The sequence below is a fragment of the Eucalyptus grandis genome, chromosome 9, assembly GCF_016545825.1.
Source record: "Eucalyptus grandis isolate ANBG69807.140 chromosome 9, ASM1654582v1, whole genome shotgun sequence".
Taxonomy (NCBI): Eukaryota; Viridiplantae; Streptophyta; class Magnoliopsida; order Myrtales; family Myrtaceae; genus Eucalyptus; species Eucalyptus grandis.
The window spans coordinates 34,812,391-34,839,802 of record NC_052620.1 but is presented as its reverse complement, the minus strand read 5'-3'; the positions used below and the strand labels follow the sequence as shown (position 1 = coordinate 34,839,802).

At 39.4% G+C, this 27,412-nt stretch overlaps 3 protein-coding genes across 3 annotated transcripts; all 3 read left to right on the top strand.

Moving 5' to 3' along the window:
* Positions 1-12,876: 12,876 nt before the first annotated feature.
* Positions 12,877-13,665, top strand: LOC104420728 (GDSL esterase/lipase 1-like). The gene is made up of 3 exons (XM_010032518.2): positions 12,877-13,132; positions 13,212-13,333; positions 13,420-13,665. Exons 1-3 carry the CDS (start codon positions 12,877-12,879, stop codon positions 13,663-13,665), a joined length of 624 nt encoding a protein of 207 aa, XP_010030820.1.
* Positions 13,666-17,859: 4,194 nt separating this feature from the next.
* Positions 17,860-18,470, top strand: LOC104420727 (GDSL lipase-like). Its single transcript, XM_010032517.1, has 2 exons — positions 17,860-18,115; positions 18,196-18,470. Exons 1-2 carry the CDS (start codon positions 17,860-17,862, stop codon positions 18,468-18,470), a joined length of 531 nt encoding a protein of 176 aa, XP_010030819.1.
* Positions 18,471-18,525: 55 nt separating this feature from the next.
* LOC104420726 (GDSL esterase/lipase 5-like) lies at positions 18,526-27,412 on the top strand. Its single transcript, XM_039302566.1, has 3 exons — positions 18,526-18,576; positions 26,216-26,451; positions 27,241-27,412. The coding sequence occupies exons 1-3, from the start codon at positions 18,526-18,528 to the stop codon at positions 27,410-27,412; spliced, it is 459 nt and encodes a 152-aa protein (XP_039158500.1).

Below are 27,412 nucleotides of genomic sequence, written 5' to 3'. Positions count from 1 at the left end.
TTGGCACGACCTCTAGTAGGTGGTAAATTACAGCCCGGTTGGGCGCGACCTTTATCAGGTGGCATATTATGGCCCCACTGGGCGCGACCTTTATCAGGTGGCATATCACGGCCCCATTGGGCGTGACCTCTAATAGGTGGCATATCACGGCCCCACTGGGTGTGACCTCTAATAGGTGGCATATCATGGCCCCACTAGGCGCGACCTCTAATAGGTGGCATATCACGGCCAATCGCCCATCAATTTCCACACTTAGGATTTTATAAAGAATCCCTATATATCGCAATCACACTCAATTCGCCACTGGGCGCGACCTTTATCAGGTGGCATATCACGGCCCCACTGGGCGCGACTTTTAATAGGTGGCATATCACGGCCCCATTAGGCGCGACCTCTAATAGGTGGCATATCACAGCCAATCGCCCATCAATTTCCACACTTAGGATTTTATAAAGAGTCCCTATATATTGCAATCACACTTAATTCACCACAACCAATCATCAATTTCAATTCTACATGCACAGTAGCGATCAACATGAAATTCTGAGCAACCGGGGTTAAAAATAATTTTTCCATTTTTTTTTTCGGATTATAATAGAATATTGTATTTTCCAGAATTTTCGAAGCAATTAAATAATTCAAAACTAAAGTCCTATTATGTCCCATCAAGGTTTAACATTAAATAACTCATTTTAACCTTAATTAAACACACTTTAATATAAACCAATCTCTTAATCAAACTTATAATTAAATATACTAATCTACCCACCTAAACTTACTTAATTTAAACTAAACACACTTAGGGCATCATTAACACTCTAATCAAGGTTTAGTGAGGTAAACTCACTTGATTAACTCGCCGCTTGGACCAAAACGACGAGGGCGACACCAGGATCAACTTTTCCAAAGGCGGGCCTAGCTTTCGGGGCCGGGAAGACGGCCAAAATGGGCCTAGAAGGGGCTGAGATACCCACAAATGGAGTAGCTGAACCAGGCCGGAAGGAGGTGCGACGGGGAGGTTCGGGCGTGCGAAACAGGCGGAGGAAGAGGCGGTGGCTCGGCTGGCTCAACGGCGACAGTGAAGGAGGCTTCGGCGAGGTCGAACGGCGACTGGGGTGGTTAGATCGGCGGGATGGAGAGGTGGTGTTGACGGAGCACGGGCACGCGGGCGCGGCGCAACGCGGGGTCGTGCGAGACGGCGGCGACAACGCTGCACGACGGCGACGAACGGCGGAGGAGCGGCGATCGAGCGGGCGAAGGGGCGACGCGGCTGCTGGTCAACTGGCGAGCTCCTCCTCGCCGATTCTCTCTCTCTCTCTCCCTTTCTCTCTCCTCCCAATTCAAATGAAGAAGATGATGTTGATGGGTGTGAGGGCAAATCTTGGCCCTCCACTTGTCAAGATATCCTTCATTTTGGCTACCCACCATGACATCATCCCATGATGTCATCTCCCACTATCTCCTCTCCCACAACATCATTCAATGGGTGCAATATCATTTCCGCCGGGGTCCAAATCCTTGTACATCCAATTTCTTCAATTTTTCTTTCAATTCTCTTCTAATTGAATCCAATTAAAATCCATAAAAATTATCCCATGATCCTATAATAAGATATGTGACATGACCGGGCTTCCAACTTCTAAATTCAATCCCAATTTTTATGGTTGAATTCAATCTGGTGCGATTTCAGCGCGCCTAATCTATTGAGTAGCTTTTGGGGAAATTTTCTCGCATCCGACCCGAGGATGATCAGTCCCCAAGTTCGACGCGGTAAAATTCCTTAATTACTTCACTCAATAGACTAGTTCCCTCGTGAGTGGCCAACTCTAAGAGGCGAACGACATGCACAGATAAATTGCCCGACTCAATTAACTGAAAATAAAATTGAGAAAAATCAGGATGTCACATTAAATATGGCTTAGGTGGTTAGTTAGTTATAATTAGTGATTTAGTTACTTAATTAGGCTAATTAGGTGGTTAGATTAGATTAGTTAAGGGTTAATTAGATTGTAGTATTTAATTAGATAGGTGCATTATTTTTCTAGGCCCGTTTAGGTGGTTAAATGAGTGTTTTAGGCCTAAGTACGCATTTATCTAATTAATTTGCATATATTTAATTAATTTTGCTAAGTATTTAATTATTTAATATTTTTTGGAAATTATACCGGAATAGCCGATAGCCGAAATTTCGTGCTGATTGCAGTGGTATACTTAGTTTATGTAATTGACTGCTAAATTGTGCAATTGAGTGATGCTTGTAAATTTTAAGTATTTATTTCAAAATTGTGAAATTAAAATACCGGGTGTCTGGTTTTGACATCGAAATTGCTTTTAAATATTATATCAAATAGTGGGATTTTAAAAAGGAATGATATCAATTTTTTTTGGTTTGATATGATCGTGTACCCACATACGATTATTTTATCGTGTGTTTTTAATATGAAGAAAATGTGCCAAGTGTATTATTTTAATTGGGACAATTGAGTGCAAAGCATGATGTCTTGGAATGTCGTCTAGATGTAAACGTTGCCATGCTCTATGGTGCAAGACAACATCCGACTACGCCGGAAGACTGCTGACTATTGAGTCGATCATGGCCGTTGGGTCGTAATCTATTAGGATTCATGGATGATTGAAATTGACGCGCTTGATTATGAGACAAAATTGTGTGGCACGGAATGAGACGTGCCATAACGATTTGGCCTTTTAAGTGGCACCCCTATACTTGTCTGTGATATAAGTTGAGACGTCCCAATTGATGAGTGCTTTTAATGCAATTGTATGTGATATGAACTGTATTGACATGCAGGAATGAACTGAGGCGAGGTGAGTCTTGTATGATGTGTGATTAGACTATTTCTAGACGTATTTCCCTCCTAATCATGATTTAGGACGTGAACTCGTTGAGATGTTGTCTCACCCCATTGAGGGCTAAATCTTTCCAGGTCCGTAGATGGCGGTTCCTCTAGTATGTTTTGGACAACCGAGGGGGTGTCGAAGCAGAGTACCAATGTCCCTATTCCCGAGAGTCCTTGGCTCCATGAGCTCATTATAACCACTATCTTGGTCGATGAGGGCCAACCTCAGTTGGTACCTCATTGATTTAGGGCGTGGTTTCATCATAGGATCAATGGAATTTGGGAAAGTCTCCTTTAGGGTTTCGACACGCCCGTCGTTGCGGTCAACGTTGCGGCGGGTGAGGGGGTAGCTGATCCCCTTGATGGTGTCGTAGAAGACCTAGAAACCCCGGAGGCCTCAGAGGTTTTGATTGAGGAGTCGTATGCCTTGATGACTTGGTGACCCTTCTTTTTTTAGTAGGCTTTTGGTTATAAACTAGTATTGTATATAAACCTAGGTTGTTTATAAAAATGTATTGTGAAAATTTGTATCATGCTTTTCTATCCCATATATGTGTTGTTTGGGGATTGTTTATACGCTTCCATATGTGCAATAAAATGAATGGGTCGGCGACGCATCTTGGGATGTCGCAAATTTTATCGACCATCGAGGGATGTGCGCGCGCTTAAGGTTCGCGGCGTGACAGATTGCAATATGATATGACCATGACCCCTATAAGAAATGTATCTTTGTATGCTTGAAATTTAGAAAGTGACTTATACTTAAAATTGAATAGGAGTTCTACGCTCTTAAATTTGAATGGGCTACCTTAAGATGAGTAAAAGTGCCTAGTTTTTTGAATAATTGACAGTAAGTAGAAACTTTGAACTTAGGTGGAAGTCTCACTTGCATCATGTTTGACCCAATCGAAGAACCAGAATCGAATCTTTCTCTATCGAACTTACTTTTCACTTTGTCTACCCTTCTCTTAGTCCTTTGTTCTTTCTGCTTTCGAGAAGGGCTCTTTCTTTCTACAATGTCATCTTCTTGGTAGCTATTCTACTCTCCATCCACCTCAGAAAAATCTCCCTCTTATCTTATCCAAACTACACTTTTGGTTTTATTGCGATGTTTACTTTTTGATATTTCTGAAGTGCCAGTCTGCATACATAATTCTTGTAGCCTTTTCTTTTACTGCATTCTCCTTCTCTGAGTCCTCGACATCAGCTTTTCTCGAAAAGTTGAGTTTCTTGTAGGCTATGCTAGATTTCTTTCCTTATAAACCACTGCCCTTAGGAGGGTTGTGTTTGATTATTCTGGGAGGCTTCTCATGTTGAATGATTAAAGGTGGGATTCATCTTCATATTCGAATTTGGATCCCCATCCTAACAGTACCACCTCAAGTGACTTTTGTTTTAGCTTAGGAGTCCTCGAGTACCAAACGTAATAATCGAACTTTTTGCTTAGTTTTCCCAAAGTTCCAATGTCTAGATGCCCTTCTTCATAAAGCCACTTGAGCAGTACCCTACTTGTCTGTTTCCATCTTGGTGTTGCCACACTTTCAAGCGTCTATTCTTGGAAACTATGCTCATTAAAATACCTCCCCCCGAACCTTGGATTTCTCCTATCTTCAACCATCGGTTGTATGTGAACAAAGTAATTGCATAGGGAGCCATAGTACCGAGGAGATTGGTGGTACTACCAGTCATCATTCATGTTCTTAGCTCTTACAAATGTTCCTTCCCGATCATGGCAATACCTTGATACTGTAGGATAGTCATCACCATCCGAGAAATACTGATCCATGATTTCTCTTCGGCACCTTTGACATAAATTCCTTCGGTTTGTACGTCCTCTAAAAGCTATCGACACCATCCTGGTCATTTGAGGGAATGGATTCAAGTCAATTTCCATTCTCCTATCTTCTTCCTTAGCAAACTTAATCTTACCTTGACGAATTGCCTCTTGAACAGCTTTCCTGAAAACATTGCAATTATTGGTACTATGGCTCCAAGACTGGTGCCGTCTACAATACCTAGTGCCATTTACAATACCTTATGTTGCCAATTTCCTCCTTGCTTGGGATGGCATGACCCTCTGTCAACCTTACCACCCCCATTGCGTACCAAGTTGTCAATGATATCATCCAACTCGGTGACATCAAATGAATACCTCGATGTGTACTTAACCCTAACCATTACTGACTCTTTTTATTTTAGTGGGCTTCAAAGCATGGCAGACGTATGCCTTATCCAGAGTCATCTTTGCCATCGTAATCTCGGTAGCATCCTCCTGAGTATTATCCTCTTCCAAATCCTCTTCAGGATCATACATTACCACATTGTGCTTATAAATTAGTGAATTTTTGCCTAGTCAAATGCTACTTTAATGCAAACTTTAGACCATTTTTCGTCATTTCAACAACTTGTTTTTCCGGAAGGAAGAACAAACACCAATTTCTTATCTTTTTAATTCGCGTAACTAGCTAATCAACAATCTCGTTGTTATAGTGCTTGACCATTGCCAAATCCGACAATGTCACTTTGGGAATTGGACGGTAAAATTGTGAATGGAATTTGTTCTCCATTTCTTCCCAATTATGTACCAAATTTGTAGGAAGTCCAGTATACCAAGTGAATGTCGTCTTCAATAATAACGGAGAGAATAAATGTACAATCTCCTGTTATTGTTAACATCACCACATTGAGTCGTAAATCGGCTAATATGATCCATTGTGGACTGATTATCCTCCTCAGTAAAGAGAGTAAACTCAGGAATTTTATATCCCCTGGGGTATGGAACATTATCAATTCAATCTGAGTACAGTTTGTGATACACATGCCTCAGGACGCCTCCATCCAATCCCATCCTCTACATCACTAAACAAGCGACCTGTTTTATCCTTTGATCTTTTACTGGATCCATTGCTTGATTGGCTTGATTCATTCATACCCTCGGTGGTGAAGGAGGACAATTTGCAAAATCGCTTGGTCCCTCTTACAGTCGATAAAGCTACTACCTTGCAACCAACATGGGAATCAACCCACTATTCACTACCCTTGTAGGTGATGTCACATTATTGCCCCCTAGACAATTAATATCGGGGAGTATTGGTTGCGGGACACCTGTCTAAGCCTCATTTTCAGGGTTTGAAGTATCTTCGATTACCCTTGCAGGATTTATGCCACTAGAGATTTCTAGCGCTGATCCAGCGAGGGTAAACATTCCAAGCATTTGAACTTGTTGACTCTGGTTGATTTAGTTCTAGTCGTTCACACTACCAACCCTTTGTAGAATTCTAACCGGCAGCATGGGATTCGAATCGCTAATAATAGGTTGGGCTGGAATTTGCATGGGTTATGGAACTATGCTAGTGTGACCGTTATGAATCACATTTGCTTGATTTGGCACTCCCATCCTCAAAGTTAGATCAATAACCAAATTGTTTAAAAGAGGAGTTGAAATACTCAACGAATAACTAGCCATATGATTGGCTAGATCATTTAAACATCCTTCTCATGGTGGCCATCACCGTTGGAGTCGAAGCCAACTCTTTCATTTGGTCTTTGAACAATTCTCATGGAATGTCCTTAGGATTATTAGCTGTATCGAAACCATCAATAGGATTTGGATTCTAACTGGAAATCTCAAAACGGACAGTTCTCTCTCCAACACGTTGTGGGGATGAATTATCCTCGCCAGCAGAAGTGCAACTCACCTAATTCATTGTTTTTGTCATCAACAACTCCTAAGAGCGGAACACAATGGTCCCACTGAGCGTGCTAAAAAGATGTTCACCGGGGGAAAGTTCCCTCAACAAAATCTTTCACCAAAGAGACAAAGCTTCAGCTTTATTGTTTACGACAAGTCCTGTGTCACTCTAGAAAAGAAGCAACCGATCTAAATTATTGGTAAAAAGTAAAGTGTAGGAACAACAGGAGAAAAGTATAAGTACAATTGAATGTAAAAATGCAATAAAATGAAAGATAACAACTTGAAAGTAAATGATCGATTGTTGATTTGGCAAAAGGTCCTTTACATTGGTGCCTCTTTGGCTATTTATGGTGGTATTCCAAAAGCAATTGCCTTGTTGTGGTTACCATCTTGATATCAATAATGTTCCAGAAGTTGCAAGCCCTTTTTCGCATTGTTTGAGACCTTTATTTGTCTACTGCTAGCATCCCGGCTCATTCTCTATGGATTCCTATGTTTTGAGCTTGCTTTATTCTCTTCGGTTTTCGAAGCCCGATAAGCTAATTTGGGCGTCAAAAATTATCTGGAGATCAGGTGATCAGATTAATTTTTGCGCATTTCAATTAGTTCATATCTCCAGACGACCTTAAGGGTGCACCCCGTGCTAGTATGTTTGGCAAGTGAAACCTTGTTGTTATGGTCTCACAGTAAATAAGATTTTGCTTAGACGTCTGTCAATTGTTATGGCATTTCAAGGAGATGATAACAAATTACTCTCTGACTCTTCTTTTCACGGAATATATGAAGTAGGAGGAAGAAAATTTGCAATGATGGGATTAGTGCCAATCAGGTGTGCGCCGGGTATGAGATCATCAACCAGAAACGGTTCTTGCTCGGGTGAAGCCAATAAGCTCGCAAAGCTTCACAACACTACTCTTACTGCAATTCTCCCAAAGCTGGAGGCTCAACTGCAAGGATTCGAGTACTCCTACTTCGACTTCTGCACTCCGCTCAGTGAACGAATCCAATACCCATCAAAATATGCTCAGCCCTTCATATCACTATGCGCCCTTAATTGCCTTATTTGAAGCATGTAACAATCAGAATTAATGAGAAACTTCATTCCAAGTTTCAAGGTTGTAAAAATGGCGTGCTACGATTCCGGCCCATACCGATTGATCTCGAGTTACGGAAGAGGAATTCAAACGGAGATTATAATGCAAAGAAGAAAATATCCTGTCCGTGCCCAATTTCAACAAGAAAAGATGCTTTTGCTCATCATGAGATAACCATTTAAATGTATTAGGGTTTATAAATTTTTACAAATTTGCCATCTACTTAAAAAAAAAGAAAAAAAGGGTGATTTTGTTCATCTTTAGATGCCCATTTGAATTTAAAGGATTTGTATCTTACTTAAAATGTGTTGTTGAAAATTTGACCTATTGTCCAAATCAACAATGATGGATATGGAGGAAAAGTTATCCAAAATAGTTTTAAACCTATTATATTTATGCCAATTCAATTTTAAACATTTTAATTATGCTAATTTGATTTTAAATATTTTCACGTTTTGCTAATATAGTCTGTTTGGCCAATTTTGGCTTAAAATCACTGATATAAACGTTGACTGTCTTACGTGGTATAGTCAATGATAATTTGAAAAACTTTTCTATTTTTTTAATATTTTGTACGAACATTTTTATTATGTTTTTCTTCTCTTCTCTCTTTTTTTTTTCCCTTCTCTGTGGCTAGCAATGGTGACCATAGCTTGGTAGCCTTTGGGCAAGGGCTATGAAACCCTCGCCCAAATTTGGATGAGGCCATCACAACCACAGGCAAGACCATTACAAACTACTATTGTGGCCACAACCATAGGCAAGGCTAGCATTTGGCAATGATCGTCAGAGATGTCGCATGGCTTGGTAGGCGAACTATGGATCTATCCGAGTCAATTCATCGAGAAGATTAATGACTTTCTAGCACCATATTTTCTTTAGTCGTGGATAGACTGGTCAGATGGGTGGATTGAGTTGGGTTTTGGTAAGGTCAAAGATGGTTCGACCCAAATAGACTCCATTAACCTGTGTTAACCTATTTTCATACAATGCAAATCTAGTAACCTACAACCGACCCAACTTATACCCATATTGCTAAAACACTTCCATATGTAACCCAATCTTGAAAAACTTATACCTAAACTGAGATAAGAATGTAGAGTGAGCAAACGAGCGTGAGATTGAGTTAGGTGAAAGAGAATAACAAGAGAGTGATAGAGATAGGTTGGATTTAAGTAAATTGTAACCTCATTTATGACCCATTTGATAACCATATTATGTTTAAGGGCGTTGCTAGTATAAAAACTTTTGGGCTACTGTGAGAGGAACAATATGTTGTGAGTCACAAATTCTTAAAAAGATCTCATAATAATTTATAATTATTTGGTTGTTTATAGTCTAAAACAGATTGTTATTCTCACGTGAAGTCATCTCACATGAAGTCAAAGATTGTCACTCAATTATTTCTCTATGTTTAAATCCATTTTATTACTCATTTACTAGATACACTTAATTTGTCTAACAACTCAATTCGTCATATATGAGTTAAGAAATTTATTTATGACCCATTTGGACAAGTTTAATTGTAAACACTGAATTATATCTTCATTTATTCTATCAGGAACATGTAAAATATAGAATAAAAATAACCCTCCAAGTATGCTCTACAGCAACTACAAACCTATGTAAGATAGTATGCATGTCAATGCAAAATCTCATAAACATCCTTTGATGCTGCCAATTAGGGGCTTTAAAATTTGTCACAAAAAGTTCCTTATAAATAACCAACTCGAATTTCTGAATTTGACCTAGATCAAGATCATCATTGTGAGATTTTATGGGAACATTGCCAACTATTGTAAATGTTTAAAATGTTAGATGAATATGTAGTTTAATATTTAATTACTCTAACACTTTAACACTCCCCATGACATGTGGACTAGACTTTGACCTAGCCTAAAGGTGTGGAAATATATAATAGGAGAGGTAAATATGGGCCTAAAAAGATATGAACTCAAATCTCCTGCTTTGATGCCATATGAGATTTTATTGCACTATTGTCAACTATTCTAAAAGTTCAAGTTGTTAGATGAATGCATAGTTTAATATTTAGTTACTATAACACTCTAAAAATCATGTCAACTCCGAATATCCAAATGATCTTGTTTGCTATTTACACGACCTTCTCCTTCTCAATTCACTGTGACATTGATCAATCCCAACATGGTGTTGCTATGTTCGTTTTCAATTCCTTGCTGGTGTAGGGAACGATAGTTACATAAACACCACCTCTTGCTTCAAAGCAAACCTTTATCCCTATAGAGAAGCATTCTTTCATTATCCCACCAGAAAAGCCTTGAACACATTCTAATTGGCGATTTTTATGGTAAGTTCAAGTCCAAGTTAAGGGCGGGGTTTTGGAGTCTAGCTCTCCCTCTTGGGATCATGTCCCTTTGTCTCGGCCAACCTAGCTCATTTGTAGGGAAAATTACTAAAAAAATCGCTTGAATCGTTTATTAAAATGAGAAAATAAAAAATATTTTCATCGTCTATGAAAATGTTTAAACAGAAATTGGTGTTGGTAATAAAAACATTATTCATTAACTATTAATTTCAAGCAATACAAATAATCATTTTTTAGGAAAATATTTTTCCAATCATTCATATTTTGCAAATCAAATGGAGCTTTAGTCCTAAATCTTTTGACAATTTACCAATTTAGTTCTAAACATTTGTATCAAATTAGTCCTATATATTTTGATGATTTATCAATTTAATCATTAACCTTTTAACAATTTGTCAATTTAATCATTTTGACCAATTTCAACTGGAAATCACTAATGTTGACAATCTGCATAATTTTTTTAAAAAAAAAGTCGAATCTTTTTTTTTTTTTTCCTTTCTTCGTTCTTCTTTTACTTTTCCGCTCCACTCTTTCCTCTGTTCCAAAAATACACTGAATCCATGGAGCATCTTCTTATCATGTTGCTAGACTCGGGCAGTGTGGGCTGCATCAGAATGAAATCTCCAAGACACATTTTAAGGTGCTAGTAGAATTGAAGAGTGTAATTAACCGTGAAAAGGCAAAGCCAGACTTACCGAAGCTAGAAATCATCGCCAGAGTGCTTTGGCATATCTAGAGAAGCAAAAAATAACTTCGTGTTACGTCAGCGGCGAGTAGATTCGAGATAATCCTTTGAGGAAGCCATAGTCATGAACAAAAAATTATTTGAGATGGAACTTGGACAACGAATAGAAAGCGAAGAAGAAGCAGAATTAACTAGTTGCTTGGAACTTACTACTGAGAGGGACATTGAAGATCAATATTGAGAGATCAGTGGAAGCAGAGGCTCATCCAAAGGTGCAGTCCCCGGTATATGCAGAGATTTCCCTGGAAAAGTGGTCTATGGTTTTCGTTATATCTGCAGGGTTTCTTCAGTACTTTGGGTGGAGACTTGGGCTTCTTTAGAAGCGTTGAAGCACTTTTACCATTCTGCAGGTCACAAGCTGATTTTAGAATCGAATAACTATCTCAAAGGTGAGGCCCAACCTTCACAAGAAAAATTATTCAAAAAGTTCTAAATCTATTATATTTTTGTCAATTCAGTTAAAACATTTTTACAATTTGCCAATTGATTAGCTAATTTTGATTGGATTGGTGACGTAACAGTCTAATTAGTGTAAGCTATTCTACATGGCACAGCTAAAGCTATTGGGGATAATTTTAACAATATTTTCATATTTTTTCGAATTTATAATTATTTTTAAAACATTTTTCTTTTTCTTTTTTTTTTGATTTAAAGGCCGGCAAGACACTGCCATTGGATGAGGGCCGATGACCTCCACCATCCACCAACCACTAACTGAGGGCCCACGAGGACTCGCGACGCCCTTGCCAAATTTGGCGAGGGTCATGACCCGTGCCTCTGATCAATGAGGACTTCGTGGGCCTCAACAAGGGGCCGACAGAGGTTGCCAATCCTTTGAATTATAAAAAAAAAAAAAAAATTTGAAAATATATTAATAAAATTTGTCTATGTCAACAATTTTCAGTCAAAAGTATTCAGATGGACTCAATTAGCAAAACTTAAAAATTGATTATAATTCAATTGACAAAATTAAAAGGTTTATAATTAAATTAGTAAAAGTGCAATAGATTTAACATTTTTTAGACAATTTTCCCTATCTCCATGGGATTTAAAGGCCTTCTTCATGGATTGCCGAATGGCCTAATTCCAAGATATTCAAGTGGCCCATTGCTTACGGGAGTCCAATCAAGTCGTGGATTGGATAGTTAAAGTTTACTGGCGTGGCGATCCATGCCCGCCTCCCCCTTCTCAAACCTTAAGGGATTTCCTTCGTTTTGAGGCCCATTTCCTCCTCTCATCGATGCTTCCTTCAATGAAATGAAAAAGAGATATTTCCGATTAAAAAATAAATAAATACCTTTATCTGATTTCTTATATCTTGTAGCTGTTTTGATTTTGTTTCTAGATACTTTTTGCAGATATTATCATAACTGATGTTTATGGGAGCTAAATAAGTCTTTTAATCATTGATCTCTACAGCCTTTTTGGGTCTACAAACCAATATATTCACATACTCTCCTTTTGTCATTACTTATTTGACTTTCTTTTTATCGGTTTTATCAAGCGCACTGACCTCGTATTACTTGCCAAACTATCAAAATCTAGAGAAACCGTCTCGCGCGGCCAACCCTCTTGGCTCTTAGCTTAATTTAACTACATATGGATCAATGAACCCATTAATGGTCTCATTACCCAATCTGAGCATAATCCCTGACGTAAAAGCGTGCTAAATGGTCTCATTACCCCAAAATGAAAAAGCAAAAGATGAAGCATAGAACTGGGAATTGGCCAAACGTATCGTTAGTTCATTAATGTGAAGGTGAAGTTCAGAACGCAAATCATCTTCAAAGCCCCCCAAAAAATCTGTATGACGCCATGTGTTTGGCCAAAAGGGAAAGAAGTATCACGGGCCTTCTTCCCCGAGAAGACGGCTGTACAAATTGCTTTATTCAAATCACTAGACTTTGCTAGCATAATAATTTTTAGGTTATTGTGAAAATAATAGTTTGTTGTTAGCCACAAATTATTGAAGGAATAGGTCCCATGACAATTTATAATCTTTTGTTATTTGGTTTCTTGCAGTTTAGAATAGACTGTCAATCTCATAGTAAATTAAAAACTGTTATGGAATCATTCTCTAAATCACTCAACGTACCTACAAGATCTGAAGAGAAGTCGCATCGTCCGACCCGAGATCACCAATGTCAACTCCAAATGTCCACATCCTCTTCTTCACCATCTTCACTGGCCTCCTTCTGTCGACTCTCTGTGACATCAATCAAACCCAGAACGATGTCGCTCTATTCATCTTCGGCGACGCCCTGAATGATGCGGGGACCAACAACTACATAAACACCACCGCATTTTTCAGAGCAAATTTCTCTCCATATGACGAGACTTTCTTTCACTATCCCACTGGCAGAATCACTGACGGTCGTATTATGGTCGATTTCATTGGTATAACTTCTCCATATTCTTGCTTTTCCTTCGCCCATCGACGATCCATCGTTTAATCAAATCTTTCTGGGTGATTCAGCTGAATATGCGAAGCTGCCACTGATCCCACCTTATCTCCAGCTGAAGAATGACGAAATTGTGGGAGGGGCGAATTTCGCGTCCATTGGAGCTGGTGCTTTACCCGAAACTTTCGCCGGATTCGTACGTGGAGTCTCTTCCTTGTCTTTCCTGGGTCGTTGCTCCATATAACCCCATTCGGATCGTCTTCCTCGATGATGGCTTTTCAGGTGGTGGATTTCAAGACTCAGCTGAAGCAGTTTGAGAGTCTGGTGAAGAACCTGAGGGATAACCTGGGGGGTGAGAAGGCGGAGAGAATAGTTTTGGACGGCGTTTACTTCATCAGCATCGGACTCAACGACTACGTCGCCGTTCTCAACAATCCAGCTCTGTTTCAGTCCGTTTCCATGGAAGATTACGTGGGGATGGTGGTTGGCAACATCAGCACTGTGCTTGAGGTAAACCCGTATCCATAATTTCCCTCTTATAAACAAGTCAACCGGGTTGCAATTTTTGGAAGGTTTTTGTTGACCAGCGCATTTCTTCTTTATAGTTTTGTCAATACCTGATTCTTGTTTAATACTGTACAATAATTCCTTATAAAAATCGACAATTATGATCTTTTAGATATTGAAGATTTTTTAAAAATTTCTTTTTAGTCATATAAGCAAACAAGTTTTCACACTCAAGACACATAGTATATAATTTTCATTTGCCGTGGTAAGTTCTGTAATCAAGACACATAATATATAATTTTCATTTACCATGGTAAGTTCTGTTATAATGAATAAGAACTTCGTTAACAAGTTTATAAAGGACACTTGCAATTTAGTATTAGTTTTTTGCCCGTTTATTCTAATTCTACTTCAAGCCTCTTATAAATTTGACTTTTTTCTTTGGTCTATAATAAATTAAACTTTATCACACACCTTTGTGAGTTATCGCAATCAATCTTTATAAAGGGATTGCAATAAATGGATCGATTTTCATTTTTTTTTTCAGGGTATATATAAAGTTGGAGCAAGAAATTTTGGATTTTCTACAATGCTACCTCTTGGGTGCCTCCCGACCATTCGCTCGCCACTAGAAATGGTTCTTGTTCGAGACAAGGTATCGAGTTAACAAAGCTTCACAACACGGCTTTTCCCGCAACTCTCACCAAGCTAGAGTCTCAATTGCAAGGTTTCAAGTACTCCCTCTTCGACTTGTACACTTCCTTGACTAAAAGAATCCAACACCCATCAACTTATGGTCAGCCTTTTGCATTATCTTTCCGCACATTAATTTTTTTTTCTTGATCTTAAACACCTTGTGGCAAGGAGGGATGAGGATTTCTTTAATCTCATGAAATTGGATTCCGGGTTTTAAGGATGGGAAGACCGCGTGTTGTGGGTCGGGTCCGTATGGGGGCAATTATAGCTTTGGAGGCATGAGGGGGGTGAGAGAGTATTCAATGTGCCCTAATCCCTCAAATTATGTCTTCTTCGACTCTAATCATCTGAGCGAGAGGGCTTACCATCAATTTTCCCAATTGATATGGAATGGAAGTTCGCCCACTACCAAGCCTTATAACCTGGAAGCATTGTTCAAACATGGGAACGTTTGATTTCTTCCTTTTTGAAATTTTCGGGCATATAATGAGAATCCAGCTTCATCTCATGAATAAGCGAGGCATAATGTCATGGTTTGATTTTATGACTACATTAATGCTGTAACAAAGCGACAATAGAAATTAGTAATGAATAAATTTTACTAGGTTCATATTGCTATATTTGCGATATGTTCCATTGCCAAGCTATTTGAAAGCAAACAAATCAAGGTTCTTGGTATGTGTGGGTGACTTTACAAATAACACGTCAGGGGAATTGCAATTTCTGAGTGGAAAATCCTCAAAACCCTAACCAATTAAGCCAATCGAATATGGTTTGGATTGCTATAATGTAACTTTGGCATCATAACGAACGCTATGAGATTTTGTGAAATTATTATTCTAAAACCTTAAACTGTTAGACGACAACATGATTTAATATTTATTTATTCAATCATTGTCCCTCGTGAAATATATAATAAGGAAGGTAAATAGGGGTCTGGAAAATTTTACTCAGGATCTTCAACTCTAATACCATATGAGATTTTATAGAATCACTATCAGAGAGTGGTGTGCAAGAGTTTGAGGAGAAGATGTGAGGAATGTAAATTCAAACAGAGACTAAGAAAGGAAAGCTAAAAAACTTGCGAAGAAGAAATTCTTTTCAACAGGAAAGGCTCCATCGCTTGTAGTAAATTATAAGGATTTCTAAAGTTTTACAAAACTACTATCAACTATTCGAAAAATATGACACTTTTGCTCACCTTGAGGTAGCCCATTTAAATTTAAGAGTGCAGAACTCCTATTCAATCTTAACTGCAAGTCACCTTCTAAATTTCAAGTGTACAAAGATACATTCCTTACTAGGTCGTGATCAGATCATATTACAATCACCATTCTGGAAAAAATAATTTCTCGTAGGACTAGCCTAGAACATATCCGTAATAAACTTAGAGAGGACCACAATAGTCAAATCCCTCATCAAAATCTCTTTTATGGAGAATTAATCTCCTATGTCCAAAGAGAGGGCATGCATGTGTACCACTCTTGAAGGAAAAATTACAAACAAAGAAATATTTACCATCTTTCTGTGCTCAATATGATCATTGTTTCAGCGAACCCAAGGGTTCAATCTCCAGTTCTTATAATAAAAATTGCTCCAAACAAAAAGACAAAAGCTCAATAAGACAAAACAAAGATAGTTTTCCCGTAAACGAAACAAACTAAATCTCATCCTTCTTGACCTAACCAAAAGCCAAAACAAACATTCAATTAGAATATCAAATGCTTTAAATGCGGAGAGCAAGGTCACATTTCTAGATATCGTAAGATCAACAAAAAAAGCTCAATAAACTACGTCTTGATGATAATACTCTTAATCAAAACAATGAAGTCTTCAATTCTATTAGCTTAGAAAGATTCGAATAATATAAGAAAATCAATCAAACGAAACCAATTACAGCCTAAAGGGATCCATGCCCCCCTTCCCTTCTCAAACCTTGAGGGATCTCCTTTGTTCTGAGGTCCAATTCTTTTCTTATCGATGCATTCTTCAATGAAATGAAAAAGAGATATTCCCGACAAAACATAAATTAATACTTTTATTTGATTTCTTCCATCTTGTAGCTGTTTTGATTTTGTTTTCAGATACTTTTTGTTGCAGATATTATCATATATGCTTATGGTAGATAAATATGCTTTTTAATCATTTTTCTCTATAGCCTTTTGGGGAGAGAAGTACAATCAAAATACCAAAAGTTATGTATAGCACTCATTTTAAAGTTAAAAGTTTTCTTTCAAATTGCTTAAGTACTACTTTTTAAAAAAGCAATCACTTAAGTGCCAATTTCTATTTGGGTTGCCGGAAATGCGATGTTGTTGTATTTTATTAATTTATTTGGCGACATGGATCGCCAATATGCCCTATCAACATATAGACCCTAAATGACGTTGTCTACAGCCTTGCCCCAAAATATAAACTCTAAATTGTAAATCAAAAGAAATCTCCATTGATACTCTAGTTCAATTTCCCCCAAAATTGAAACCCTAATTGATGAGCCAAGGAGAGGAGTGGGTGGCTAGGTTGAGGACAAAGAGGAAGGTGCGGGCGATGAAGGTGAGGATAAAGCCACGTGAGAAGGACCTGGTTTCCCTCGTAGCGAAGAGGGAGAGCGTTGACGGTTTCGCATCGGAGATCAGGTGGTGGAATATCCTCTGCATCGGGGAGGAGATGGCAGCGACTGCCATGGGCAAAAATTCCATAAGAAAGAAGAAGATTGTCTCTGTGCGTGACCGAGTGAGAGGAGAGAAAGGGCATCATTTTTAGGCAAGCCAGCCACGTTGGCTCTTGCGACATCGTTTATGATATCTATGTGGACTGGTTTCTAATAAAAATATGCCAACTCATATTAAAATTTTAATTATAAAAGCAAAGTAATCATTTTAGCCAGAATTTCTCACTAAGGGCATTTAAGTTATCATTTTTTATTTATTTGGTACTTGGATGAGCCAGCGAAAACTTTTGACACCAAAATGAGTATCGTACACAATTTTTGGTCCTTCTAATGTATTCTATATGCCAATATATTCACAAACTCTTTTGTCATTGCTTCATTGACTCTTTATCGGCTGTATCAAGCGCACCGACCTCGCATCACTTGCCAAACTATCAAAACCTAAAGAAACCATCACGAGCGGCCAATCCTCTCTGCTCTTAGCTTAATTTACCTACATATAGGTCAATGAACCCATCGATGGTGTCATTACCCAATCTCAGCATAATCCCTGCGTAGATGCGTGCTAAAATTGCTAGTTTACCCCAAAATGGGAAAGCAAAAGATGAAGTATGGAACTGTGAATTGGCCAAACGTATCGTTAGTTCATTAATGTGAAGTTCAGAACGCAAATCATCTTTAAAGCCCTCCAAAAAAATCATTATGACGTCATATGTTTGGCCAAAAAGGGAAAGAACTATCACGGGCCTTCTTCCCTGAGAAGACTTCTATACAAATTGCTTATTAGAATCACCCGGACGTCCTATAAGATCCGAAGAGAAGCCGCATGGTCCAACCCGGGATCACCAATGTCGACTCCGAATATCTACATCCTGTTCTTCACCATTTTCGCCAGCCTCCTTCTGTCAACTCTCTGCAACATCGATCAAACCCAAAATGACATCGCTCTGTTCATCTTCAGCGACATCCTCAACGACGCGGGGACTAACAACTACATAAACACCACCGCTTTTTTCAAAGCAAATTTTTCTCCAGATGGCGAGACTTTCTTTCACTATCCCACTGGCAGATTCACTGATGGTCGTATTATGGCTGATTTCATTGGTATAACTTACTCCATATTCTTGCTTTTTCTTCCCCCATAAACGATCGATTGTTTAATCAAATCTTTCTGGGTGATTCAGCTGAATATGCGAAGCTGCTACTGATCCCACCTTATCTCCAGCTGAGGAATGACCAATTTGTGGGAGAAGCAAATTTCGCGTCCGCTGGAGCTGGTGCTTTACCTGAAACTTTCCCGGTCGTTTCTCCATATTCCTCAATGTTGCCTTTTCAGGCCGTGGATTTCAAGACGCAGCTGAAGCAGTTTGAGAGTCTGGTGAAGAATCTGAGGGATAAACTGGGGGATGAGAAGGCGGAGAGAATAGTTTCGCATGGTGTTTACTTCATCAGCATCTGATTCAGCGACTGCGCCGCTGTTTCTCAACAATCCTGCTTTGTTTCAGTCCGTTTCAATGGAAGATTACGTGGGGATGGTGGTTGGCAACATTAGCACTGTGCTTGAGGTAAACCCATTATCCCACTGGCAGATTCATTGACGATCGTCTTATAGCTGATTTCATTGGTATTACTTCTCTATGCTCGAGCCTTTTCTTCCCCCATAAATGATTGATTGCACACTCAAATTCTTTTCGGGCGATTCAGCTGAATATGCGAAGCTACCACTGATCCCACCATATCTCCAGCTGAAGAACGACGACTGCAGAAGGGGCAAATTTCGCGTCTGGTGGAGCAGGCGTTTGTTCCGATAATTACCAAGGATTTGTATATCGAGTGTCTTTCCTCGTCTTTGCTTTGATGTTTTTTGATGTTCCGTGTTGGGAATGACTGATCCCCGAAAACGGATTCGACACTCAATCGAACCCCTAAATCAAATGCGGAAGACGAAGCCCGGGAAAACACGTATCACCGATCCTAAAGCACACCACAGATTCGAGCGTACCTTGTTAGCCACAGATTAGACACCAATGCTGAAAGAGGAAGAAAATCTGGCCCCTGGTTCGATCCGATGACGCCTTGAAGGGAAGACAGTGTCCGTTTGCTTACTTGTTTTGTCTTAAGGGGGAGAGAGCGTTGGAGAGAAGAAGACGTACGTTCTGCCAAAACGTTCTCTTTCTCTCTCTCTCCTCCCTTTTATACCTTCCCCTTCCACGGGCCATATTCCCGTGGGCCGGGCCTTTTGGGCCCAGCATGGGCGGACGGGCCAACTTAGGCCCATCACTAATTAAAACCATCATCTCCCACTCGCACATGGTGGGCCGAACAGAATTCTCTTTACCTATCTTCAACATTCATACCGATGTATAATCCGTGCGACCATCATACTTTGAGAGCTCGTTGCCATACATCTGTTAGGAATATATAGCAGCTCATAATGGGCATCACACTTCGAGTAGATTTAGTATGCAGTACCCTAGATCGATCGATCACATTTATATCTATCTTAATCTCTTTTAAACAATGATATATATATATATATATATATATATATATTGTATTCACAATTATGATTATCCCAAAGACAGTCATAATTGGTTAACCGGTGAACACAAAACTACAATGTGATTCTCCAAAATCGATCTTCCTCTTCCCTTCAAACTCTCAATTTCAGTTCAACTTGCTTTTCTAGAAATGCCCCATTAGATCGAATCAAACTCATGACCATTGGCAACATCCTAAGATAGCAAACACTAAATAGAAATCTTGAGAATAAGTAAGAGTCATGAGGGGACTAAAAATTGAGAAACTCTTTTCCTCAAGAGTCTCACACGACATAAAAAGTTGAGATCAAACTTTTGCCACTCTTATTGGTCGTCTCATGCATACGTAGTATGAAATACGTATTACAGTATCAACTCCTTTCCCATGGAGTGTATGTCTACACCTTTCAATACCGTACAGATGATAGTTCAGACATACCCAATGTCTAACTTGAGTTCACGTATCTACTCTTTCACAAAATTTATCAGAACTCACATCTGGCATCTTAGACAGATAAAATAAAATATGTTGGGTATTTTACTCTCAGACATAGTAAGTATTATGTCCTCATCTTAACACCCAGTTAAGGCGACATACGTGTTTTAAGCTTGAGCTCTCGATTATCACCTAGATAATAAGCTTAAAAACAGTCTCATCTCTATTTATCACACAGTAAATAGAGGCGATTACCCGTGTGAGTGGGCTAATTTCATATCTGTCCGACATACTTTCCTAACTTAAAGTAATGCACTGAGCATTAAGATGCATAAAGATCAAACAAAGATTCATAGGCATTAATGATGAAAAACATAAATTCATCATATGTGAACACTTAGGGAAAATTATAATATTCAGTACATTAGCCTCTCTACAGTCCTAGAGATTTCATATGGCCACAAAACACATCTCTAGGTACTGGTTTTGTCATAGGATCTGCTACCATTCTATGCGTAGTATGTACTCTAAGTTCACATCTTTTCGTACAATCATATCCATGACAAAATTATACTTGGTATCTATATGTTTGGTCTTGCCATGATATTTTGGATCTTTGGTGTACGCTTTTGCTACTTGGCTATCATAATTAACCAACAATTAATCTGCAGCACTTCCAATAACACCTAAATGATCCAAAAAAATCTCTTAAGCCAAACATCTTCTTATACTGCTGCTGATAATGCCACGAACTCAATTCCCATCGTGGACAAGGCTATACACTTTTGTTTCTTACTGCTCCAACACATGGTGCCATTATTCGGTAAGAGAACAAACCTAGAGGTATATTTCCTTTTATTTAAATCTCCTCCCCAATCAACATCAGAATAGCCTTAGAGTCGCAGATCATTTCCATAATAACTCAGCGTATAATCAGCAGTCCCCTTTAGATACCTTAGTATTCTTTTAACGGCTTTCCAACGTGCTTGACCTGGATTGGATTGGCTAGATTGGATTGGTATCTGCTCACCATTCCAACTACATAACATATGTCAGGTCTTGTACACATCATAGCATACATCAAGCTCCCAACAGCACTAGCATAAGGAACATCTTTCATTTGTTCATTCTCTTTTGGAGTCCTTGGACACAGTCTATGGCTCAATCCTTCACATTTTGCAATAGGAGTGTCTATGGGTTCGCAATCTTGAAATCTTAACTCCAATAATGTATGCAACATCACCCATGTCTTTTATATCAAAGTTGGAAGATAACCAATTCTTCACAGTATTAACAAACTCCATATTGCTTTCGGCAATCAGTATATCATCAACATATAATGATATGATCACAAATTGATCATTGGATCTTTTGATATATACATAATGATCCTTTGTCTATCATTGTAAAGTCATATGCCATTATGGCATTATGAAAACATATATACCATTGTCTTGACGACTGCTTAAGGCCATATATCGACCTCCAAAGTCGACATACCTTTTCTTCTTAGCCTTTTACTATGAAACCAACAGGTTGTTCCATATTTATTTCTTCCTCTAATTCTCTATTGAGGAAAGCAGTCTTTACATCCATTTAATGTAACTCAAGATCCATACCAAACACTATTGCCAGAATTATGCAAATCAAGGTAAATCTCACTACAGGAGAGAATGTTTCTACATAATCAATTCCTTCCTGTTGATTATACCCCTTTGCCACAAGGCGAGCCTTATGCTTTCTATCGAGCCATCAGCCTTTCGCTTTATTTTGAGAACCCACTTGTTCCCAATAGCTCTGCGTCCCTTTTGGAAGATCAACCAGTTCTCAGACTTGGTTTGACTTCATTGACTCCATCTCCTCTTTTATTGCATTAATCCATTTTTCCTTACTAGGGCAATTTAGAGCCTCATTAATATTTCTTGGCTCATACTCATCTTGTGGAGCAATCATAAAAGTTTCCCCTTCAATGTCAAGACGTCGACGGGGAATACTTTGGCAACTTGTTCACCGTATGGGAGATTGTACACTTAGCACATCATTCCCCATTATGCTCCCACTTGGATTAGGTAATGATGATGTCGTCACATCAGGTGGTTGCAATTGAGAATGAGTTGAATTCAATTCATCACATCTCATATTACTCCCACTTGGATGAACTCCATTAATATCATTATCTTGATCCAAGGTTTCAAATAGGAAGTAATCTTCCCCTATTTCGCCCCTCTAAGGAAATTCATCCACTAAGAATATGACATCCCGTGATTCAAAATTCAGTTATTCTCCCACTTTCCTGCTCACCTATGAACACATACCATTTCGAGTGTTCGGAGTATCTCATTAAAATACTCTACTTTTATCGGGACTCAATTTCCCAAACTTGTGAGAGAACATATGAGTATAGGTAGCATAACCCCATGGCTTAAGTAAACTTAAGTCCGGTTTCTACCTATCCATAACTCATATGGAGTGGAACTAACTGATTTGGAAGGCACCCGGTTAAGTATATAGGCAGCAGTTAACAACGCATCACTCCAAAAAGTAATATGTAAGTTAGCATGCGCCATCATGGGCCTAACCATTTCCAGTAGGGTTCTGTTTCTTCTCTCTGCAACACCATTTTGTTGAGGAGTATATGGAATAGACAATTGTATTTCTATTCCTTATCACCACATAATTTTCTGAACTCATCAGATAAATATTCTCGACCTCGATCGGATCTTAATGCTTTTATTTTCTTGTCTAATTGATTTTTTTTTGCCAGGTTCATAAACCTTCTGAAACAACTTATGCTTTAGATTTATGATAAATCAAATAGACATATCTGACTCGAGTATAATTATCTATAAAAAAGTGATGAAATAAACAGCCCATTGCCTTCCTCTCACATTCATTGAACCACAGACGCCCAAATGGATTAAATGCAGAGAAAATTCAGCTCTTTTACCTTTTCTAAATGGTTTCCTTGTCATTTTCCCTACTAGGCTATGCTCACATATAGACAAATTGACTTTTTCAATATTGCCCAACAAGCTCTTTTGGCTAGTTTTTTTCATATGTTGTTGGCCCATATGACCAAGTCTAGCATGCCACCATATTCACATCATTATCATATAAGGTAGAAGACGTGAAACAAGGGAATAACATATTAACATCACCACAGTCAACATTTAGTACAATAAAACCATCCAGAAAGTGACTACAACTATAATAGTTTGTATCTAAATACAAATCTACACCTTTATTATGGAAGTTCATACCAAAACCAAGCTTAACCAACATAAAAAACAGACACAAAATTTCGACGAATCTCTGGAGCATATAGAACATCAAGGTGCGTCCACCACTCATGTTCAATTGGTCAGTGCCAATCTCTTTAACTTCAGCTCTGGAATTATTTCCAATATAGATCCACTTAGTTCCAATTGGTATCGTCGGAATTCCATGAAGGATCCTCTATCCTTTGCTACATGGTGCGTCGCTCCCGAATCTACATTCCACAAAGGATTGGATTCAGCCTATAATGCAGAACTTGACACATAAGCAAAGTTCTCAAATGTACAAGAGGTGTATGCCTTCTTTGGCTCACGACAGTCGCGAGCATAGTGACCTCTCTTGTCACAATTGTAACATTTCACCCTTGACATTTTCTTCACTTGAGGACGTTTTCCTCTCTTGTGTTGGTTAACTCTTGATTTCTTGCAGTAAGGACTTGATCCTTTGCATTCCCACATATTGAACGAATCAATACGTTTGCGCTTCTAGCACAAAGCCCTTTCTGAGCTAGGACCAACATAGCCAATGTATATTTTCGGCTCAAATGCCGATAGGCAGTCCTCTACTAGCTCAAGGTGGCGCACAACATCCTCTAGATCTTCCATAATATGGTCAAGAGCTTCTAGTGCTTCTAGCTTTTCCAGCACATATTGAATCTTCATATTCAATATTCCACAATTGTTGCCGTTCACATCAGCAATTACGTTCTTAGTTGTTGAATCCATCAATCTGAACATATAAGACATATGTGCACGAATAATTAATGCCTATCATTTATGCATCCCTATTTGCATATACCCATCATATTAATGAATAATTTCAAGTAAGGTTTCAGAATCAAAAGGTCACTACGTTTCCAATCATCCTCCAAAAATCCTAACTTAAAACTATCATTAATATGATTGTCATATGCAAAATCAATTCTATGAAGCTACAAAAACTTCTATGACTACCCACTGACTAATTACCCACAAAGACAACCAGCAATAACAGAAAGCAAATAAAATCTACATCCAATAAAATAACAATGCTTTCACATGATACAACTTACATATCGGTTGCTACATCAACAACAATCAGGTAGTAAACATTACATAATTAATCAAAGAAATAAATAGGGAATGTCCCTTCTAATCTATCAGTCAAAACATCTGAGAAAACTGAAGGCACATTTGCCAACCATGGAAAAAACTTTTGAAGAGCATTCATGTCGCCACCAAGGCGCATTCACTTTGCGCCATGTGGCGCTCAACCTAAGGATTGAAGTTTTGGTTAACTCAATCCTATAGTGCTCTCTTACAAAAGCTTCCACCAGCCTCCTATAACCCGGGACCACGTTGACCTCACATAGCCGATCTAACACTGCTTACCATTCAGGTGGAAGAGTGTTCATCAAAGTCGGCACCTTCTCAAAATCCGGCATAAGATAACCATTACTGATGATTTCTTGTATCATCTGATTGACCTTGACCACATGTAATACTAAATCACCGTTATGCCACGGATAATTAGCTAAATCTTACATCAGCCTTTTAAGTCTTGCATTTCCCTCGTCCGTTCTCGAGATTGCAGTTATCCGTGCATAACGCATCATAATTCTTGCAACAAATGCATAACTAAAAATGGATTACTCATAATCCATAATTTACATAAGGGAAAATACATAATTTTCCAAAATTCATGCAACAAATGCAGAATAAATTATTTTGATTACATATAAACCACATAGCCATACATGAAAAAGAAACAAATTCTTTTTTTTTTTTTTTTTTTTTTCTTTTTTTTTTTTCGGGTCAACGGTCGTCGGTCAACGGTCAACGGTCGGTCAACGGGTCAACGGTCGCCGGTCGCCGGACGGACCGGACAGACCGGTCGGGCCGGTTCGGGCGAACCGTCCGCACGTGCCGCGCGCGTGCGCGGGATGACGTCACGCAGACGTCACCCGGCACGAGCCGCGCGCGTGCCGGGCGTCACGGTTCGGGTCGGGTCGTCGTCGGGTCACCGGCCGGTGACCGCCGGCGAAACGTCGTCGGCGATGACGTCATCGGTGACGTCATCCGAGCGGTTACCGACCGTTGGATGACGTCACGGTGACGTCGGACGCGCGTCGGTCCGCGGACCGGCGCGTGCCGTTCGCCGCCGCCCGGCGCGCACGTGCCGGTTCGTCACCGGCGCGTGTGGCGCACGCGCTAGCCATTGCCAGCGCTTCGGGCGCGTGGCGCCCACGCGCAGCGGCTTGTGGCCGCGCGTGTGGGCGCGTGCGGTATCTTCCGGCAACTCACAACATGTCGCCGGAATCGTCTCGACGACCTCTTTCACCCAGTGCTTTTAGAATTCAATTTCAACTTACGAAAACTCATAAAAATGGCCGAACAGCGCTCGGGTGTCGGGATTTTCGCCCCGATCCGTACGGCCGAAGGTTTTCGCGAAAAAATCAATGAAAAAATGTCAAATTGATCGGGAAAAACATGAACTAGGGCTCTGATACCAATGTTGGGAATGACTGATCCCCGAAAACGGATTCGACACTCAATCGAACCCCTAAATCAAATGCGGAAGACGAAGCCCGGGAAAACACGTATCACCGATCCTAAAGCACACCACGGATTCGAGCGTACCTTGTTAGCCACAGATTAGACACCAATGCTGAAAGAGGAAGAAAATCTGGCCCCGGTTCGATCCGATGACGCCTTGAAGGGAAGACAGTGTCCGTTTGCTTACTGTTTTGTCTTAAGGGGGGAGAGAGCGTTGGAGAGAAGAAGACGTACGTTCTGCCAAAACGTTCTCTTCTCTCTCTCTCTCCTCCCTTTTATACCTTCCCCTTCCACGGGCCATATTCCCGTGGGTCGGGCCTTTTGGGCCCAGCATGGGCGGACGGGCCAACTTAGGCCCATCACTAATTAAAACCATCATTCCGCTTCCAGTTTCTCTTCCTTAGTTTTCTTTCATTAGGTGGTGGACCTCAGGACTCAGCAGAAGCAGTTCGAGAAACTGGTGAAGGATCTAAGGAAGAAGCTGGGGGACGAGAAGGTGAAGAGAATGGTTTTGGAGGGCATTTACATGGTCAGCATCGGAGGCAACGATTACTTGAACCCGGTTCTCAACAATCCAGCTTTGTTTCAGTCCATTTCCATGGAGGATTACGTGGGGATGGTGGTTGGTAACATTAGCACTGTGCAGTGCTTGAGGTTAACCCATGTCCATAATTTCTTTCCAATTAGCGGAGCAGTACAGCACTGTTTAATCCTCATAAACAAGTAAACCGGGTTGCAATTATTGGGAGGATTTTGTTGACCAACGCATTTTATTCTTTATAGTTTAGTCGCCACCTGACTTTTTGTTTGATACAGATCAATAATTCTTTTTTAAAATCTATATCTATTATCTCCCAAGATATTGAAGATATTTTCATGTTGGTTGTGAAGTCAAAGTATTTTTTATTATTAGGGTCAAATTAAGCGAACAAACTTTCACTCTCGAGACACATAATATATATTTTTTTGTTTTTTTTATGAGTTCTGTTATAATGAATAAGTAAGGACACTTGCAATTTATTATTTGTTTTTTGCTCGTGTATTCACCACATTCTACTCTGAGCCTATTATAATTTGACTTTCTTTTATTTGATAATAAATTAAATGTTATCGTACATCATTATCAATTGTCGCAATTGATTTTTGTAAATGGATAGTAACAAATTTATCAATCTTTGATTTTTTTTTTTCAGGGCATATATAAAGTTGGAGCAAGAAAATTTGGGTTTGTTACGATGCCACCTCTTGGGTGCCTCCCGACTGTTTGACCGGTCACCGAAAATGGTTCTTGTCAGAGATTAGCCACTGAGCTAACGAAGCTTCCCAACGTGGCTCTTCCCGCGACTCTCCCCAAGCTAGAGTCTCAATTGCAAGGATTCGAGTACTCTGTCTTCGACTTGTATACTTCCTTGACTAAAAGAATGGAAAATCGGAGTGTTGTAGCTCGGGTCTGTACGAGGGGAACTATAGCTACGGAGGTATGAGAGGGGTGAGAGAGTACTCGTTGTGCCCTAATCCGGAGGAGTATGTGTTCTTCGATTCCTACCATCCGAGTGAGAGGGCTTATTGGCAATTCGCTCAATTGATGTGGAATGGAAGTTGGCACACAACCTAG